The sequence below is a fragment of the Canis lupus genome, chromosome 8, assembly GCF_011100685.1.
Source record: "Canis lupus familiaris isolate Mischka breed German Shepherd chromosome 8, alternate assembly UU_Cfam_GSD_1.0, whole genome shotgun sequence".
NCBI classification, from domain to species: domain Eukaryota; kingdom Metazoa; phylum Chordata; class Mammalia; order Carnivora; family Canidae; genus Canis; species Canis lupus.
Window position 1 is genome coordinate 63,549,274 of NC_049229.1, and position 20,343 is coordinate 63,569,616.

At 35.7% G+C, this 20,343-nt stretch overlaps 1 protein-coding gene across 7 annotated transcripts in view; it reads left to right on the top strand.

Annotated features, from left to right (window-relative positions):
* Positions 1-20,343, top strand: part of PPP4R4 (protein phosphatase 4 regulatory subunit 4) — a 99,149-nt gene that overhangs the window by 17,110 nt on the left and 61,696 nt on the right. For all 7 annotated transcript variants that reach the window (XM_038545623.1, XM_038545624.1, XM_038545622.1 and 4 more), the window contains one exon: positions 15,385-15,487. In XM_038545623.1, coding sequence (XP_038401551.1) covers positions 15,385-15,487 — 103 coding nt within the window. The remainder of the gene's footprint in view (positions 1-15,384; positions 15,488-20,343) is intronic.

Here is a 20,343-nt window from a genome sequence, read left to right on the forward strand (position 1 = left end):
TTAGTATTTTTATAATTCCCACATAAGTAGCACGTGAACCTAGTCTTCTGGACAAGATACTAGAATAATTTAAGTAAGCTATATGTCATTTTTTATTCATATATAAGTAATACATTACTCATGTATTCCTATTTACTCACTGAATTTACTCACTGAATTATGTGGTATAATTAGCAACTGTATTTCCTTCAACACTATATTTCTTTTAAAATAATTAGAGGACTGGTAATTCATTTATTGCTGGAAGTAATAATAGGAATGTCTAAAATAATTCTTTAAGGGACAGAAGGGAGAAAATTGACTTTATTTCTCTTAAGAAAATATATGCATGAAATTGGTTAATTACTTAAAAATCTTAAAACATAAAAAAAAATCAAAGTCTTAAAACAGACTTTAATTTTAAGTAATCTCTACACTCAACATGGGGCATGAACTTAAAATCCCAAGATCAAGAGTCACATGTTCCACTGACTGAGCTAGCCAGATGCCCCTGAAATTAAATTAAGAGTTATTTAGGAACTCATAAGAAATACCATAGGACCAATAATTTTGTTTTATATAAATTAGATTCTTGCTTTACGGGGATATTGTCCTGACCCTGACTTGAACAACTTCCATAGTCTATAGGTGTTGATTTCTTCATTGTCACAATGTGAGCAGGTGAATTATGTTTTCACAGATTTGGAAATCATGTCATGGAGATGGTCACTGCTTCAGTCCCTCTTTAACACACTGCCTTCTATCCTATCATTAGCTTTAGAGAAGAGGAAGCTTTTCAAGCAAATTTTGCATATTGATTTTGGGTTGACCGATGAGCTTTTTACATTTTATAATTGACTTTGTTTGTGTTACATTTCTTCTGATTTGGTGCTTCATTTGCAGTGCTAATGAAGACAGGAACCACTGTATGTTGTTTGGGACTCTTTCTGGGTCATATTATCCACCCCTAGATTTCAATGACTATCTCCATGACATACTTTCCAAATTTGTGGTGATAGCCTTTGGTTTTGCTCATGAACTTTGGGCCAGATCTGCCTGCTGAGTGTCTCCACGAGGATGTCTCTGCTAGTATGGCTTGCTGGCTTTTCAAACTTAGTATGCCCAAAACTGAATTCACCACTTTTTATCTAATTGTGCCTTCCCTAGTCATGGAGCCTGACCATCCTTTCAAATCATCCTGGAGGGAAACCTGGGAATGAGTTTTACTCTTCCTTTTTCCTCCAGTAATTGGTTTTATATCAAGTCCTATTGATTTTACTTCTGCAAGAAGCCATTTCTTCTCTTTCTACTCTAATTCAGACACATAGAATCAGAATGCTTTGTTTTTATTGTTTTCTTTTTTTTATTTCCAGAGCACAGTGACTGGCAAATCATAAGCGTTCAGTACATCCTTATAAAACGATTGAATGATTCCCATCTAGCATGGAACTTTTGAACATACTGTTCCTTTGACTCTTTTTTTTCATCTATTTCTGCTCATTTTTCAGGTCTCAGCTCTTCAGGGAAGCCCTCCTGTGGCCTCCAAATTAAGTGATGTTCTCAATAGTGCTCTGTACTGTTCCTTGATAGGTCCTTGCACACTTGAGATGATTTACTTGATTGTCATTTAATACTTGTCTTCTCTGACTGTGAACTCTAATCAGGCAAGGGCTGTGTCTGTTACCACCATATCCCTGCCAAGGCTTAGTTCACTGTCCAGTATAGAGTAGGCACTTAGTCTTTGCTAGCTAACAGGGTCTATGGCCAGGTATAAAGCAGCATTAGATTATGATGGAAAATCCAGAACCAGTGCCTGGCATCCAACAGGTCCTGATTAAGTACTTCCTGACTTATTAAACATATCAGTCCTCCTGTGTTCTGTAGGTCAAGTAATCAGGTCTCTTCCCCTTCCTGTGGTAGCAGTTTATCATCTTTTCTTCCTGTAAGTACCAGGGATTTGGCCTGCTTTTATCTCTTTTTTACTCTTCTATTTTCCCTCCTGGGTTTCTCTCTTACTAGGTTGGCAGCTATGTAAATGGAATCTTCTTAGCTATCCCTTTTTCCCTGCTTTGTCCTAATATGTCAAAATAGTCTTTAAAAATATTTTTAAAGAGATTTTTACTACTGTGTTAATGGAGAAATGGAAAGACTGATAAAAAAAAAACCAAAAAAACAGATTACGGTGTTCCTGGAAATTTTCTGAGTTTGTGTAGTTACTCCTGACCTTATATTTTGCATACCTTTCAACATTTCTGCTGTAGCTTATTTATGTAGGGCAGACCTTGGTAATTTTTCCTTTTACTCTTTGCAAAACACTGTGGAACAATGATCTTTTACTGTTTTTTTTTTTTTTTTTACCACGACCTACAATAAGAAATACATTTAAATTGTGACCTGACATGTACACACAAGTTTGTGTGTGTGTGTATATAACTAAAACTAAGTTTTAATAATTCTTCTTCTATGTATATAATAAGATAATATATCAAAGTTAACATGAAATAGTCTTGATATGGTTAATAATTGCCCCTTAATACGTTCATTCCACACCAGGACAAGTGAGGATAATAATGCTCATCTTGTAAACTGCTTTGAGATTTAATGTGGGGCACGAGGGAGAAAGGGAAGGTGAAAGTAATTCCAAGATGTATACCTGGAGAGTCAGAGGGCTGTTTGTCCCTGTGTTGGTAGACTGAGGGGAAAGGAGCTCATTAGTTGATATATGAAGTTGGAGAGCCACTCAAAAGGAAATGCTCTCGGTATAACTGGTGATACTTGGTTCCATCAAGAGAGGAGTTTGTTCTTCGCAATGAACATGCACCTTCTGCATATTCTATTAACGTGGCACCGTAATATAGAGTGGAAATTGTCAACTAAAGAATTTATTGTAACATGAATATTACTAAATCATGTGCTAATTTTTCTCTTGCAGTATTGTCAACTTAGACACATTTTTATTTAGGCTATGGGTTTAGCTACTTCTTATAATGTGATGTTATCCTGGGTATAGTGGCCCCAGGTTAGGTTAGGTATGGGCTAGAAGTCATAGGTTGGAGTCCTATCTGGCTCTAATCTTTAGTAGTTGGTTGGCTTTGGGTAAGTTGCATTTTTTGTTTTTCTGGGCCTCAGTTTCTTCAATTGCAAAGTATGGATAGAATATATTACTCTTATATTGTGAACATTAATGTGATTACATGAAGGGTCTTGACTGGTACATTGTAGATCCTTAAATGTTAATTTTTCCTTTACCCTTCCTTTGGTACTATAAAAAAAGTATAATACATTTCTCTATGATTCTAAGCATAATGACTAAGCAGGGTAGAATGGTTCCCTAACTATATATAAAGTTGGTACTTTGAAGATTTAACATTATTCAGAATTTGATTTTATAGTACTAACATAGGAAAGTATGCCACATTTGAAAGATGACTGCTATTGTGGGTTGGTACTCTGTATCTTCTGCTTTAGATTCCTGAGTCATCTTTGTCTTAAAAGAAGGTTTTGTCTTTCTTGGAAGTTTTTATTTTCTGAGGTAATCATTTAATTTATTTTGCTCTAGTCATTAAAATAAACTGTTTAATAATTTACTTGGAATAAAGAAATAACGTCAACTATGTGAAGTTTACTTTCTTGTTGGGAACTCAAAACAAGGCCTTCTGGCATCTGCTTCATTGTTACAAATTCAAACAGCATCAGTAGCTTCTGTGTTATATTTTTGAGTGTGAAATGAGAGCTGCTAGGATTAGGATCACAGACTGTGTATATACAAATCATAGTTTAACAGTAGCAAAGCTAGAGTTTTCAGATTAATTTCTCTGGTAGTGACTGATCATGATATGTCCTCATTTTTGCATAACATCTGTTCCTTCCCCTCTCCCTTTCCCCATGGTTTAAGATTCAATAAAAGGTGATGGTTGCTCTGCTAGGAAAAGAGATAGGACTTTTCCCTATACAGTCAGAATTCTTAGTGTCTGCATCTGTCCTCTTCATTAGAGTTTGAGCTCTTTGAAGGTTGAAGCAAGGTGCAAGGATAGAGAAAGGCAGTATTGTTAGTCTCCAGATGTGTTCTAACACTTGGCTCTAGTCTTCTTTGTGGGAAGGGCATGGGTTTCATAAACTAGCACAGATAGCCTCATTTTTGGAGACCCAAGATCATGTTTCTGAAAGTGCTTTGGGCAGTATGATACACTAAGCATTTCTGGTCCTTTTCTTGATTTCCCATGAATTATCATTCTGTTTCCCTCCGGCATCATTGAGGACCAGCTGTTTTTGAAATCATACGTTTTTAGAAGCATTACATAGCATAGTTATACAGTTTTCTCTAGTAATTCTCTATAGCTTAGGAGCAGGAGTAGGATAGAAAGCACAGATGGATGGGTTTGGTATTGGCCAGGTGCACAGGTTGAAAGAGAGGCAGTGTGGTACCTGGGTTTTGGAGTTATATAGTCTGGATAACTCTGCGCAGGCATCTTTCTAAGCTCTACTTTACTTCATCTATAAAATGGAGCTAATAAAAGTGTCTACCTCATAAGATTGTGAGCATTGAGTAATGTGACCACAAGCAAGGTGCTCATTTAGCATAATGCCTGACATACAGTGTGTCAGATACTATTTTTGTTGCTGTTGCTGTCAAGGAGGAGGAGAATTGAAGGAGGAGGTGATTGGTGAAGAGTGGCTGGAGGAAACAGCTGGGGAGATTCAGGTTGTGGAGGAAAGAAAGTAAGGCATTATAGGAGGAGTATTAGAAACTGGAGAGTAAGAAGGAATTGACAGGTGGGATCTGGGTTAAAAAAATGGATTTAGTGATAGAGAAGTAGATGAGAATTATGGTCAGCAAGTGAGATCACAGGGTTTGAGACTCTAGAGATGAGCATTTCCAGGTAAAGGGAAGATCCAGCCTGTGACAGTGGTTGCTGATGTGAATTAGAGACAAATTCAGTTTAAATCAACAAAATATTTATGGAGCTTTTCCTGTGTGCTAGATATTGCACTAAGCGTTGGGGAATGGAAAATTTGGGCAACACATCACTGGATTAGAAGGGGTCAAGAGCTAGCTAGCTATTTGCCATTCACCTGAATGCTGAAGTTACCCATGACAATGGCAGGAGCTCAGGTGACAAGGAAGACTGGAACTTCGTTACAGCGGAAAATGCTTGAGTGGATTGACTTGTTTTTCATTGGTTTAAGATATTACTATAAATGGCTCTTTAAAATAGGTGCATCTCCCAATGGGAGTAAAATAATTAGTAACATTAATTTAGAATTTAGAAGATAGCTGTCCTAAATTCATTTATTTAACTAGTCTTTTTTTTCCCTTCCTCTTTCCTTTTTAGCCACTAGTGTACATATTAGATGATTAACCCAGTTCTTTTTGGTTTTAGAGGAGTGGTTTGCTGAGTGGGCTTGTGTCCTTTTTGTTTCTGAGTGAGTATCCTTGAAAGGGAACATGTCCCAAAGAATAGCACAACAGAGACAAAAAGGAACAGCATATCTTGTAGCCAGAATGATGGTTCCTTGTGCCTTTCAGCTGAAAGGTGTAGGTTTTGAAGTTTAGGAACCTTACTTTTTTGTTGTTGTTTTTTAAAGTATGACACTGAATCAACATTTATTTTAAAATTACGTATATTTTATCAAATAGCAATAAAATGAATTTATACTGTCGATTTAAACCTATGCTGATTGTTTTTGGGTTCATGCCAATCAGTGGCACTCACATACTTCCACACGTGTTTGATTTATTTACCCAACAGGAGATAGCAGCAGGGCCATAGCACCCAGGAACTTCACAGGCATGCACGCTCAGTATCCCACTTTACTCTGGCCAGGTCTATCTTGTCCGTGTCTCTCTTGTCTGAGGCACAGCCCCTTCCCACGTTCCTCCTCCTGCTCTTCTCTGATGTGCATTTGAGATGACATGTTACTATACCCCTGCAAAACTGCTTTTGGCCACATTACTGTGAACATTGTTATGGAGAAGAGGAACCCCATTGCCATGACTAACAGCAGTAGCGCACAAATGCATTCAACATCAGATGGACCTTCTGCTTCATTTGGGCAAACTGCTACTGTGCACTTGGCTTGTTTCCCACATGTAGTCTAAAAAATGTGAAGAATTTTGCAGTCTCTTAAAAAAATTTTTTTTTTTTTAAGTTCTTTTTCCATCATGGTGGCTCTCATACTATTGTCTCCAGACATGCAGCATCGGTATCACCTGGGGACTTGTTACAAATCAGGTGCTCAGGCCTCACCAAGATCTCCTGAACCTGACTCTTTCAAAGTAGGGCCTCGTTTTAAAGGTGCTCTTGGGGGATTCTGGTACCTGGTAAAGCTTGAGAACCAGCACATGGTGGTTACCAGCCTGTGTACATTTCCTTGAAATCTAGGACTTAATATATTTCTGCTAAGCTCAGGGTGTAAGTTGAAACTATGAAATGGTCATTGTAGGTCAACAATTACTGGATGTTGGCAATCTCACATGGTTCAGCTAATAGTTACTTTGTGTAAACCAGGGTTTCTTAGATATTTTTTGTTGAGTCGTGGGTATTCTTAGTTGTAGACATCATTGTAGGATGTTTAGCAACATCCCTGGATTCTACCTACTGGATCACAGAAGCGTCTGTGAAGTTGTGATGATCAAAACTATTTCCAGATGTTGTCATATGTGCCCTGGTGCTCTGTAGGTAGGCGGTCGCTCCCAATTGAGAATCACTAGCTAACCCAGTTGCTTTCCTTTTCTAAGCAATAATAGCCAACGCGGTACCCATAATATATACATTTTTCTCCTTGAGTGGGAGAAGGGCTGGACATAAATTAACTATAGAAATTAGATTTTATGTTTAGTAGAGATTATGGTGATTACAGTTTAGCTTCACTTTTTTTGTATGTTTCTTCATGTCCTGTTTATGGTGATGTTACCAGTAGACTGTTAACTTGGTTCTCTAACATCTTACTGCTGTCAAAGTCTAATGGCATTCTGATTTTGTTTCTGAATAATTTGCTGAAGGATTTTTCTTTTTCTATACAGTCCAGTATTTCTCAGTGTTGGTTATGCTTGATTGATTTTCTCAGGCATATGGTGTGCTCTTTTAAATTCTTTTAAATTTAAAGGAAGTTTTCATTTTATAACTTTTTCTTTTTTAAATACCTCCCTTGCTTTGGATTTTTTTCTTTGGGGACTCCTTATTAAAAGTAGGAGCTGGTCTTTTTTCCTTACCTTTTATATTACTTTCTCTCAAATTTTTAAAATCTTTTTGTTTTAAAATTTCCCTTTTTTTCACCTTTCATTTTTCTTAAAGCATTATTTATTGTATTCATTTACCCTTATGTTCTTTCTAGTTTAGTGGTTTTTGAAATATTTTCTTCATTTCTTTCCTGAGTTCTATCACCTTATTTCTGAGTTTTCATAATTATGATTGATGTGGTTTTTTTCAATATCTTGAAACATTTTCTTTCTTTTCCTTTTTTGCTTGGGGAGAAATAGTAGTTACAGTTAGCTGTTTTGTGGGTATGTCTGTCTTTCACGGTCTTTAGGGATATTAGCCCAATCTTTATTCTCTTTTTCTTTTGGTAGCTCTATATGGAGTTAGATTATGATCCTCTGTGTTTCTCCTTTTTATGTGAAACTAGTTTTATAAACCTTAGAAGGAAGTGTGGTTCAGGGTAGCTTATCTAATTTCAGGATTCTAGAGCCCCTATATATTTATTTCTTTATTTTTACCTCATGTTTAAAATATGATGCTTTACTTTCTGAGGCTTCTGGGTTCTATTTCTCTACATTTATTTGGACCTCGTCTTCTTCCCTTTGTTGTCTTTTGTTTCTATCCTGTTCAGTTCAGATTCTGTTTCCTAGAATTTTTTTTTCAGTGTGGGCCTTTGTTCTAGATATTTTGAGAATTCATAGAAGACTATGATGTAACTCTTTGAGTTATTAGTATTATGGATGCATTGAACCCATCAGGTATTGGAGTGCACAAAATCATTCATAGTTTTAGCTGCTGTCTATACATGCAGGATCTTGGGTTTATGTGGGAAGTCTCACCATTTGGTTATGTTGTTGTGCATGAGTTTTTTATTTTACTCTCCTGGTTGCTCTTTTTTTTTATGGGAAATTCAGGAAATTTCAAAAACGGTGTCTACTATTGCCACCTTCCTAGATACCCTTCTACCAGTCTTTTTTTTTTTTTTGTATTCATTTATTTTTTATCTTATACAGATTTATTGAGGTATTATTGAAATACAGAGAACCTGCATATTTAAAATGCAGTCTGATGAGTTTTGACATAGGTATATGCCCATGAAATCCTCACTGTGATCAAGATAATAAACCTGTCAGTCACCCCTGAAACTTTTCTTATGCATCTTGGCAATCCTAACTTCATTTTTTTTTCTTCTTCTCCAGGCAATGGCTGATCTGCTGTTACTGTAGTGAATTGTGCATTGCCTGTAAATTTAGATGAATGGACCCATACAGTAGTATGGCTTCTTTCACTCAGCACACTAATTTTGAAATTCATCCACGTTGTTGTATATCAATAGTTCATTCCTGGGATCCCTGGGTGGCGCAGCGGTTTGGCGCCTGCCTTTGGCCCAGGGTGCGATCCTGGAGACCCGGGATCGAATCCCACGCTGGGCTCCCGGTGCATGGAGCCTGCTTCTTCCTCTGCCTATGTCTCTGCCTCTCTCTCTCTGTGACTATCATAAATAAATAAATTAAAAAAAAATAGTTCATTCCTTTTTATTGCTGATAGTATTCTGCTGTATAAATATATCAGAACTTGGTTATCTACCCACCTGTTAGTGAACATTTGGGTTGTTTCACTTTTTGTCTATTACAAAACTATGATAAATATTAATGTTCAGGTGTTTCTGTGAACATAGGCTTTTGTTTCTTTTCAGTGAATATCTAAGAGTGGAATTTCTAGGTTGTTTGGTACGTGTGTTTGTAAGCTTTTAAGAGATTGTCAGACTTTTTAAAAATATGTACCATTTTCTATTTCCATCAGTAGTATATGAGAGTGTCTTCTCTTCCTTGCCAACTTTTGGTTTGTTCAGTCTATAAATTCAGTCATTCCTAGTGGATGTGTAGCAGTTATCTTATTGTAGCTGTAATTTACCTAGTGATTAATTTTGTTGAGCACCTTTTTCATGTGTTTGTTTGCCATTTGTATATTTTCTTTGAAGTATTGAAATCTTTTGTCCATTATTATTGGATTTTCTTATTATTTAGTTTGAGTGCTTTATATATTCTAGATATAAGTTGTGTGTTGAGTATATATCTTGCAAATATTTTATGCCAGTCTAGCTTGCCTTTTTGTTTTTGTAGCAGTGCCTTTGGAAAGCAAATATTTTATCATTTTTTTTAAATGTGCTCATCACAAGTACCCTCCTTAATACCCAGCAAATGTTTTTAGTTTTGATGAGGTTCTTTTTGTTACATTTTTTCTTTTATTATTTATGTTTTTTGTGTCCTATTTAAGAAATATTTGTCAAACCCAGGTCACTGGGATTTTCTGCTAAGTGTTCCTTTGGAAATTTTATAGTATTAGCTCTTACATTCAAGTCTGTAATCTACTTTGAGTTAATTTTTTGTATATGCTTCAGCCTGGGGAGAGGTTTATTATGTTTTGCATATGGCTATCCATTTGTTCCAGCATCATTTGTTTAAAAGATGATCATTTCCTCATTGAATTGTCTTGTCACCTTTGTCAAAAATCAATCACGTATTTATGTTTGAGTCTATGTCCTGGACACTCAGTTCTTTTCTACTGATCTAAAGGATTATCTTTGTACTGGTGCCGAACTATCTTTTTATTGTAGCTTTATAATAAGTTGTGAAATAAGATGGTATTAGCTCTACTATTACCTTGTTTATATTTAAATTTGTTTTGGCTTTTCTAGATCTTTTGCATTTCCATATAAATTTTATTTTTGCTGTAGACAATTATGTTGTCTGTGAATAAAGCCGATTTGACTTTTTTTCTCTGCAATCCATAAGCCTTTAATTTCTTTTTATTGCTTATTGCCCTGGCTCAAACCAAACCTCCAACACAGTGTTGAATAAAAGTGGTAATGAAGAAAAAAGAAGAACATCTTTTTCTTGTTACTGATTAGGGAGAAAGCATCATTCTTTTACCATGAAATACAAAGTAAGTTGTAAGTTTTTCAAAGGAGCCCTTTTATGAAGGGCATTCTTTATCTAGGAATTTTTGGTTTGATGACAGTTTTAAATCATGAATGAATGCTAAATTTGTCAGATTTCTACATCTGTTGGAGATGCTCATATGTTTTTTTTAAAATTCTGTCGATTTTTTAAAATGAAACTTTTTATTTTGAGATAATTATAGATTCACATATAGTAGTAAGAACTAATAGAGATATCCACATATACTGTTTAGCTAATTTCTCTCTATAGTAACATCTTGAAAAACTATAGTACAATATCACAACCAGAATATTGATACAATCAAGTAAGATTTCTGTCACTGCCTACTCATGTTCATATCCCTCCTACTCTACACCTACCTATCTTCTTATAACAAACCCTGGAAACCACTAATCTGGTTCTCCATTTGTATAACTTGTGTCTGCAAGAATTCTAGTTACTTTGCCTTTCCATATAAATTTTAGAAAAATCTTGTCTGGGTCTCCCAAAATTCTTGTTTAGATTTTTGATATGAATTGCGTTAAATCTAATTTTTGTAGTTCATTTTTCAAGTAGTATTGTATTTGTAATTTCAATGTTAATTGTATTCAATTTGGTCAAATGTTTTTTCTGCATTGATTGATATGATCAAGGATATTTTTCTTCTTTAACTTGTTAATATGATGGATTACACCGATTCTGATTAATGAACCAGCCTCTCATCCCTGGAGTAAACCCCATTTGGTCATGGTGTGTAACTTTTCCTTTTACAAATCACTGTATTTTACTTGCTAATATTTTGTTAAGAATTTTTGCATCTGGGACACCTGGGTGGCTCAGCAGTTGAAGCAGCTGCCTTTGCTCAGGGCGTGATCCCGGGATCCCGCAATGGGCTCCCTACGTGGGAGCCTGCTTCTCCCTCTGCCTATGTCTCTGCCTCTCTCTGTGTGTCTCATCAATAAATAAATCTTAAAAAAAAGAATTTTTGCATCTGTATTTATGAATAATATTTCTCTGTAGTTTTTCTTTTTTTTTTTAAAAAAATTTTATTTATTTATGATAGTCACATAGAGAGAGAGAGAGGCAGAGACACAGGCAGAGGGAGAAGCAGGCTCCATGCACCGGGAGCCCGATGTGGGATTCGATCCCGGGTCTCCAGGATCGCGCCCTGGGCCAAAGGCAGGCGCCAAACTGCTGCGCCACCCAGGGATCCCTCTCTGTAGTTTTTCTTTTTGGTCTTTGCCTGGTTTTGGTATTTCTGTAGTAATAGGTTCATAAAATAATTTAGGAAGTGTTTCCTCCTCTTTGTTTTCTGAAAAAGATTGTGTAGAATGGTGCTAATTCTTCCTTAAGTGTTTAGTAGAATTTTCCAGTGAAATTATCTGGACCTGGAGATTTCCTTAGGGAGTTTTGACATAAGAATTCAGTGTCCTTAATGATTGTAGGACTATTCAAATGATCTATTTCATATTGGATGAGTTATGATGGTTTGTGTGTGTGTGTGTTTTAAAGGAACTGGTCCAAAAAAAAAAAAAAAAAAAGGAACTGGTCCATTTGGTCTAACTTGTCAAATTTATGTGTTGAATTATTTGTAGCAATCTCTTATTAATTTTTTGGTGTCTGTAAGGTTTGTAGTGATACCCCTTCCAACCTTGATATTGATAATTTGTGTCTTTTCTCATTTTTAATTTGCCAGTCTTACTAGAAGGTAGTCAATTTTATTATTTTATTGATCTTTTATTCCTTTTTTTTTTCTTGATAGAGAGCATGAATGGTGGGGGAGAGAAAATCTTAAGCAGGCTCCATGCCCAGTATTGGAGCCTGATGTAGGGCTTGATCTCATGACCCTGAGATCATGACCTGAACTAAATTCAAGAGTCAGATGCTTAACTGATGAGCCATCCAGGTGCCTTGATTTTATTGATCCTTTAGAAGGATGAAGTTTTTGTTTAATTTGCTTTCTGTATTTATGTCATTACTTTTTCTGTTTACTATTTCCTCCTGTTTGTATTGTGATTCCTTTGTTGTTCTAGGTTCTTGTGGTAGAAATTATTGTATATTTTTCCTGTTTTCTAATTTATGCATTTAGTATTATAAATTTCCCTCTATGCACTGCTTTGACTGTGTCCACAAATTTTGATACATTGTACTTTCATTCTCATTCAGGTAGATGTATTTTTTTTATTTTCCTGGGACTCCTTCATTGACCCATACATCATGTAGAAGTGTGTTAGTTTCCAAGAATTTTAGATTTTTAAATGATCTATTATTGATTTCTAGTTTGATTCCATTGTAGTCATAGAAGAATATGTATGATTTCAATTTGTGGCAACATATGTAGTAAAATATGAGACAGAGAGCATGAGAGACAGAGCATGAGCAGGAGGAGGGGCAGAGGGCAGGGAGAAGCAGACTCCCCACTGAGAGGGAGCCCACCACAGTGCTGGATCCCAGGACTCTGAGATCATGACCTGAGCCAAAGGCAGATGCTTAATTGGCTGAGCCACCCAGGCACTTCTTGATTTCAAGTTTTAAATATTTGTTGTGGCTTGGGAATGTGGTCTTTTTAGACCTATTATCCTTTGGGCACTTGAATGTGCAATCTGTTGTTGGATAGGGTGTTCTAAAAATATCAGATCTTGTTGGCTGATGCTGTTGTTAAGTTCTCTTGTGTCCATGATAATTTTGTTTCCTTGTTTGATCAGTTGTTGAGAGAGGATTATGGAAATCTCCATCTACCTGTGTATGTGTCTATTTCTCCTTTTGGTTATATAGGCTTTTGTTTCACATATTTTGCAACTCTGTTTGGTGTATACACATTTAGGATTGCTGTGTCTTCCTGGTAGATGGTCTCTCTTATCATTATATGATAATGTTTCTGGTGATTTTCTTTCCTCTGAGGTTTACTTTATCTGGTACTAATCTAGCCATTCCTACTTTCTTTTGATTTGTGTTTCTGTGCTTTATTTTCAATCTGCTGCTATTATTCTATTCACGATTAGTTTCCTGTAGGCTGCATTTAGTTGAGTCATATTTTAAAATCCACCATGCCAATTCCTGTCCTTTAATTGATGTATTTAGACTATTTTACATTTTATGTAATTAATGCTATTTAAAAAATTAATGCTATTTTAGGCTTAAATGTGCCATTTACTTTTTGTTTTCTGTTTGTTTTTATGTTCCTTCAATGCAGCGTTTTGTCTTCAGATCTATTAGATTTCTAATACTATATTGTTTTTTGCTTAATTGCAAAATTAGTGAACAAAATTCACCAGTGTTCTGTGCAATATTAAATATTCCTGACATCGGTTCATTTCATGAGTCATCCATTCATGCATCCTTTTAAGAGACACTTACTGTATCTCTGCTCTGGGCCAGGAGTTGTCTTATGACACATTACTTTCTCAGATGTTTCTCTTCTCCTTTCTCAGATATTTCTCTTCTGTCCCAGTTCTTTAGTGGCGTGTTTCCTGTGGCTGCCATAGGAAATCACCACTACCTGGATGGCCTAAAACAACAGAAATTTATTCCCTCATGGGTTTGGAGGCAAGAAGTCTGAAATCGGTATCACAAAGTCTAAATGAACGTGACAGCAGGACTCTAAGGGGGAATCTGTTCTCTGCCTCTTCCATCTTCTGGTGGTTGTTGGCATTCCTTGATTAGTAGCAGCATTGTTCCCATCTCTGCTCTGTGATCAGATTCCCTTCTCCTGTTCGGTCTGTCTTCTTCTCTGAGTGTGTCTTTTAAGGACACTTGGTATTGGGTGTATAGCCTACTTGAATAATCCAGGACGATCTCTTGGTCTCAAGATTCTTTTTCAAATTAAGATAACATTCATAGGTTCCAGGATTAGGATGCAGATGAATTTTATGGAGGGCCAACAGTTGACCCACTAGAAGTACAGTTGACCGTTGAACAACATGGATTTGAACTGTGCATGTTGGCTTACATGCACATTTTTTCGGTAAATACACGACAGTATTGTAGATGTATTTTTCTCTTATGAATTTATTCATAACATTTTATTATCTCTAGCTTGCTTTATTTGTAAGATTATAGTATATGATATGTATACAAAATATGTGTTAATCGACTATTTAGGTTATTAGTAAGGCTTTTGGCCAGCAGTAGTTATGTTTTGGGGAAGTTGAAAGTTATATGCAGATTTTAGACTATATAGGGGGGATGGCACCCCTAACTTCCATGTTGTTCAAGGGTCATCTAGAGTATATGTAACTTTAATTTCCCTTTTTGATCTTCTTCCCATCTTGGCATGGGTCCCTTCTTTTACTCTCTTCTCATTTCCTTTTTGGTTTTGTCGTCTTAAGTATTCACTTGGAGAGTGTCAAGGATGTCAAACAATTGTACTGACCTATATTTCACTGCCATATTGCAACGGGAAAAAGCCTTTCTTCACAACAGGCAGCTCCATTTAGAGTCAGAATATACTTCTTATTAACAGAATTTATTAAACTGAAGCCAATAAATGTAGTACTTTAAGAAATTATTTTTTTAATGTATGTTGCAAGTATGTGCACATGTCGCTTGACTAATGCTTTAAGAACAAAGACTTTTCTGTGTGGAAGTAGTTTCTCAGAGGAGTCCAAACACCTTTTCCAAGGTACTTAGGCCCCTAGAGTGTCACTGAGATTATTTTGGGAAAGCCTTAGTGACCTAATGAATGTTATATCAAAAAGGTACTGAATAAATATACCTCACTGACCTTTAAGGATAATTAATATATCTTTAAGAAATTTCTGGCAACTTTAGAGTCTAACTAAGTGCAACAGTGATTTTGTTGTACTAGAAGAAAGTTGTGTGATTCTGTGGTAGTCGATTTTGTTGCTGTGTGTGCTGTTGCCATAGTTATTAATATTTTACCATAATGAACCTTTACAACATCTCTATATGTTTTTTGTAAAGTTCAGTAAGTTGGCAGATCACAGGAAAAAATGAGGTAGAGTTTTAAAGGAAGTGTTTAAAAATCTCATCAAGACTTTCTGGACTTAAGACATGTATATAGAGAATCTGGTTTTAGCATAAGCATAATTAATATCTTCATGCCTTTGTTACAAGATTTACTTGATGAAATTTCAGGTCTGGTTTTATTTTTATATCTAAATGATGTGTTGAAGGTTTAAAACTTTGTCAGATGTCTGCATATTTATTATTAAAAGCAGATCAATCCCTGCTTTTTATATATAGTCGTGAGCTAGGCCTTCGGCTTGTAATCACGAATCTTAAATCTGTGTTTTCTCTGTAAGTGCTGGCCAAGATGTCCAAGGAACGAGTGTGATTGCAAACCTTCCATTCCTCATGCGGCAGAACCCTGCTGAGACGCTTCGGAGAGTCTTGCCAAAAGTCAGAGTAAGTTGGTGCCAAATAAGATTCGCATTTACCATTTTTCCAGTAGTGTGTTGCCATGGTCAGGAGGAGGTTTCAGAGTTTTGGATGGCTGATATTTTGTGCTTAATTGTGGAGCGGAGGAAGTATTATGATACATATTTTGAATCATAATGAAAATATTTAGGAAAATTAGCTGGTGAAAATGGGAAAAATCCAGATCTCAAGTTGTGAATGTTTCTTTAGTCGTATTCTCATGAGAGATATTTTATTTTCTTCAAAAAGACTGTTTATTTCAGAGAGGGGGGCTGTGGATTTGCGTGGTGGGGGTAGGGACAGGGAGAGAGGGAAAGAGAATCTCAAGCAGACTCTGTGCCAAGCATGGAGCCCAACATGGGGCTTGATCTTACCTTGAGGTAAGATCATGGACCCTGAGGCCATGACCTGAACCTAAACCAAGAGTCAGAATGCTTGACTGACTGTACTACCCAGGTGCCCTGAGATGTTTTATTTAAAAGTTAGCTTCTCAGTAGCTCAAAACAAAATCCTAATTAGTCTTAAGAAATCATAGCTATCTTAATTTGGTATTCTGTTGACTTAAATTTATATTAATAGTATTTCTACAACACTGATAATGAAATAATGAAATTTAACTAATATTACTAATAATCACCCTCTGGTAACTTCTAGAGAATCACTGAAATAAAGAGTGAATTGCGGCCATCATAGTTTTAGTTTTATATTTACTTATTGCGTCCTAAATTCTTTCAGAATTAGTTTTCTTGCTTTAAATTGAAATCTTTGATTTATTAGAATATTCTTTTCTCTGGCTATTTAATATTTACTGATTATTAATATATAATATTAAATTTTTGATAGTACTTGTTATTTATCTGTGGCTGTGTGCAAAGTGGTGTTCTTGTTTGTAAGAACCTGAGTGAGCAAAACAGATAACAGCCTGTGTGTCCTCAGGGAGCTCTACCTGCTATTTAGGGCCAGGGAGGTTATATACTAATGGGGACTATGTTTGTTGATAGGGAATTTTGTATATTTTGCTTTGGCTTTCTGGTTGGCTATAGCTTATTCGTAATTTTTTATTAATTTATATGCATTTAAAATATTATAATTATTAATGTGTTCTTGAGTTTCATTTTGAGGCCTCTGTAACATGGTTCTAGTTGCTGTGATTTAGGTCAAGGATATAGCATGTTATTTTTATAATGCCCACATTTCTATATAGGCATTGTGAGTGTTGTTGTTGTTGTTGTTGTTTTTTTTACTAGTTACAATGTTGAAATGAGAAAATGTTTATTTTGGATTTGCATGTGATTCAAAAGTGAATCAAGGTTTTTCATAGCTATTTCCCCCAGAATCATGCCATAATTTCAATGGAATTAAGTTTACACCATCCAGGTTTAATTTCATGTTCATTTTCAGTGATAGTAATTGGCTTAAGCTTCTTAGCATGAGACCTGGAAGTGCTAGTTAAATCATAGTAGAAGGGAACAAGTGGGTAGGTCCCCTTGACAAGGAAATATTGTAGATAAGTGAATTCGATGTAAAGCTAAAGACATAAAGCTTGCTATAACTCTGTGTTGAGCAGGCGAAATCTGGTCCATGGACAGCATACTGAGCAGCCACGGTTTCTTAAAGCAAGAATAAAAGATGAAGGGTGGAGAATAGTGGCTTTTAGAGGTTTCTAAATTATTTTGAAAAAATCCTTTTGTTAATGAGTTCACAATAAAGTTAGTTAAGTAATAACTCCTGAAAAATCTTAATTTCATGGGAACGGTATAAAGAATATTTTACATTCATATATGTGGCATATTTATACAGAGAATCAAATGTATATGCTAAAACCATATAACTGAGTTATAGAAGATAAGATTTTAATAAGCTTTTAAGGTAACTAAAGTTAATCCATAATATAGAAGGTTAACTGAATAAACGGATATAAAGAAAACGTATACTAATGAATATGTGCTAAGAAAGCCTTTACTTAGTGCTGAAAGATTTTATTCATTTCTCTAGTTAATCAACAAACAGCCATTTATTTACGATTCTCATTTATCCTGTCTTGTCCTAAAAACATACCAAAAGGGTAGAAGATAGTCCCAGATTAGATTCCATGTCAGGATGGCCTAAAGACTATGGAAAACAAAGAACAATCATAGGAGAATATTTACTTGAGTGATTCTGACTTTGTTTGAAGATACTAAAGAACTAAGTATTGAAAAGACTTAGTGGGGCAATAATAGTGACTTTTATAGAGGGTTTAGTATATAATGCAGGCGATTAAACATTTAAGCAACTCCATTTCAAGTTATAAAACCTGTATTATGTGCAAACCGTCACCATATTCAGATATTGTTAAGATTTATTGGTACTCACTGTTAGCATCTTCTTCAGTTCTACCTTGCTTCTGAAAGTGGTTACATTTCAAATGATAAAACTGTGACAGAAATCACACATAGCCACTTTATTCTCTTTTGCCATGGCCATAACTCCTTTGTTGATTTTATAAAAAAAATAATCTTGTATCCCAATGTGAGCATTTAGAAATAATGGTATCTCATTCATTCACAAATATTGACTGAGTACCTCCCATGTGCTGGACACTGTTGTAAGCACTGAGAAAACAGAGGTGAAAAAAAGAGAGAACTTGCCCTCAAGGAAGGTACAGTCCAGAGTCGGGGAAACAGACATTAAACAAGTAACTGTGAAGAACAGGGATAAACAGACAGGATTGCCTGCTGTGCACTGGGAGGTCAAGGAAAGCCTCATTGAGGAGCTCAAAACCAAAGGCATAGGAGGAAGCAGCCATTTGAAGAGTCAAGAATGAATGGTCCAGGCAGAGGAAGCAGCAGATAGCCCTAAGATGAGAAAGCTGGTTGGAATTGGAAGAGGCACAGGTGGTTGAGATGCAGTGGGCAGGGGTGGGATATAACTTGAAAAGAGGTTAGAGAGACAGTCAGTGAGAGAGCACGCAAGAGGTGTTCTTTCTGAGGACAGCAAAAAGCCATTGAGCAGAACAGTGGCCTATCCCATTTACAGTTTATGATTATCATTTTGATAATTATGTGGTGAATGGCTTGGAGTGGAAGAATTAGGAAGGTACAGCACTAGTCCTTGTGATACGTGAAGGTGGCTTGGATTGGGCCAGCTAGCTGGGACAGAGGGGAGTAGTGGCTGTATTTGAGATATAATTACTGAGGTAAAATAAACAGAACTTCCTCATGAATTGGATGTAGGAAGTAGGAGATACCTTCCAGATTTCTGGCTTGAGCACCTGTATGGTTCTCAGTGTCTTTGCTGGATATTTATTAAATCCACGGGGAGCAATAGTTTGCATACTTACTAACACTGGTCTTCTATGAATGATTTACTTGTAGAGAATTTAAAGATGCAAACAATAAATATTTTGTATAAGAAACTAATCATTCCCAAAATTGTTAGCACATTCACAGCAGTAGGATAAGCAGCTTTTAGAGCTCACCCTTTGCTTTATCTTAAGAGCATCAGATGCAGTGATGGGGAAGCTCTTTCTGGCCTTATGTAGTGTAAAACGTCACCAATGATATTTTTATTGATTTTTTTTCTCGTTGTATTGCATTTGCATTTCATCCTTATAATACTATATTAACTGAACAATGGTTTTAAAAATAGGTTGCTATTTTCACTGTCTTAGAGATGAAGGAATTTAAGGTTAAAAATGGCAGAAACAAAATCAGGATTAGAATTGAGCTAATCCATAGTATTTTTACAATTCACTTTGTAAATTTTATCCGAAGTGTACAATGAATGATAATGCTATCAGGTCACTCATCTCAAGGTTAAGTTTAAATAAGACTCCAGAAAGGAAATATTTTGACCTCCAATTTAAATTTCTTAGATTGGAGATACTTTTAAATATAGTTGTTATAATGTATTCATGTTCTATGATTTAATCATACAGTATTTTTTGAAAAAGAAATAACTTTTTTCTATAGTCTATTGATTAAGTTTGAATTCTTTTCCACAATATAATCAATCAGGATCTTAGATGTTAGATTTCAATATTTGACTTGAATATCTCGTTATCAGGAAGGGAAAGAATTTGACTATCAAGATACATTTCTAAAATACTATGGTCCTTTATAAAATTTGAAGTGGTAGTGATATAATTATACCATGTAACATTAATGACTCCTTTTATAATGAATTGCAAAAAATGTCTCTGCCTGTTGAGTTATTGAATTCTTTTAATTGTTTTTATACTTATTTTGGGAACCCAAAATCTGTGGCATAAATTATATATTAGAAAATGCGCAATGCCAGGAACAGATAGAAATAAATATAGCTAACATTTGTTGAGGTCTTACTATGGGTCAGGCACTGTACTCTGTCAGACACTTTATGCATTTTTATTTTTTTATTATTATTTTTTTAATAATAAATTTATTTTTTATTGGTGTTCAATTTACCAACATACAGAATAACACCCAGTGCTCATCCTGTCAAGTGCCCCCCTCAGTGTCCTGTCACCCATTCACCCCCACCCCCTGCCCTCGTCCCCTTCCACCACCCCTAGTTCGTTTCCCAGAGTTAGGAGTCTTTATATCAGAAAGGGAGACAGAACATTTTTATTTTTTGAATGGTTACAGCTGTTCTGTAAGGGGCACTGGATAGAGGAAGAAACAACTTAGTTGAGTAACCTGCCAAAAGTCTCAAAGCTAGCAAGTGGCATAATCGGGTTTGAACAGGAAGTCTGGCTCCTGAGTCCTCCCTCTTAACCATTATACAACCTCCTCATTAGCTGATCATGACTGCCGCAGATATATAATGTATAATTTTACTTCTCAAGCCTTAGTCTTCTCTCATCTGGTTATACAACAGCCTTC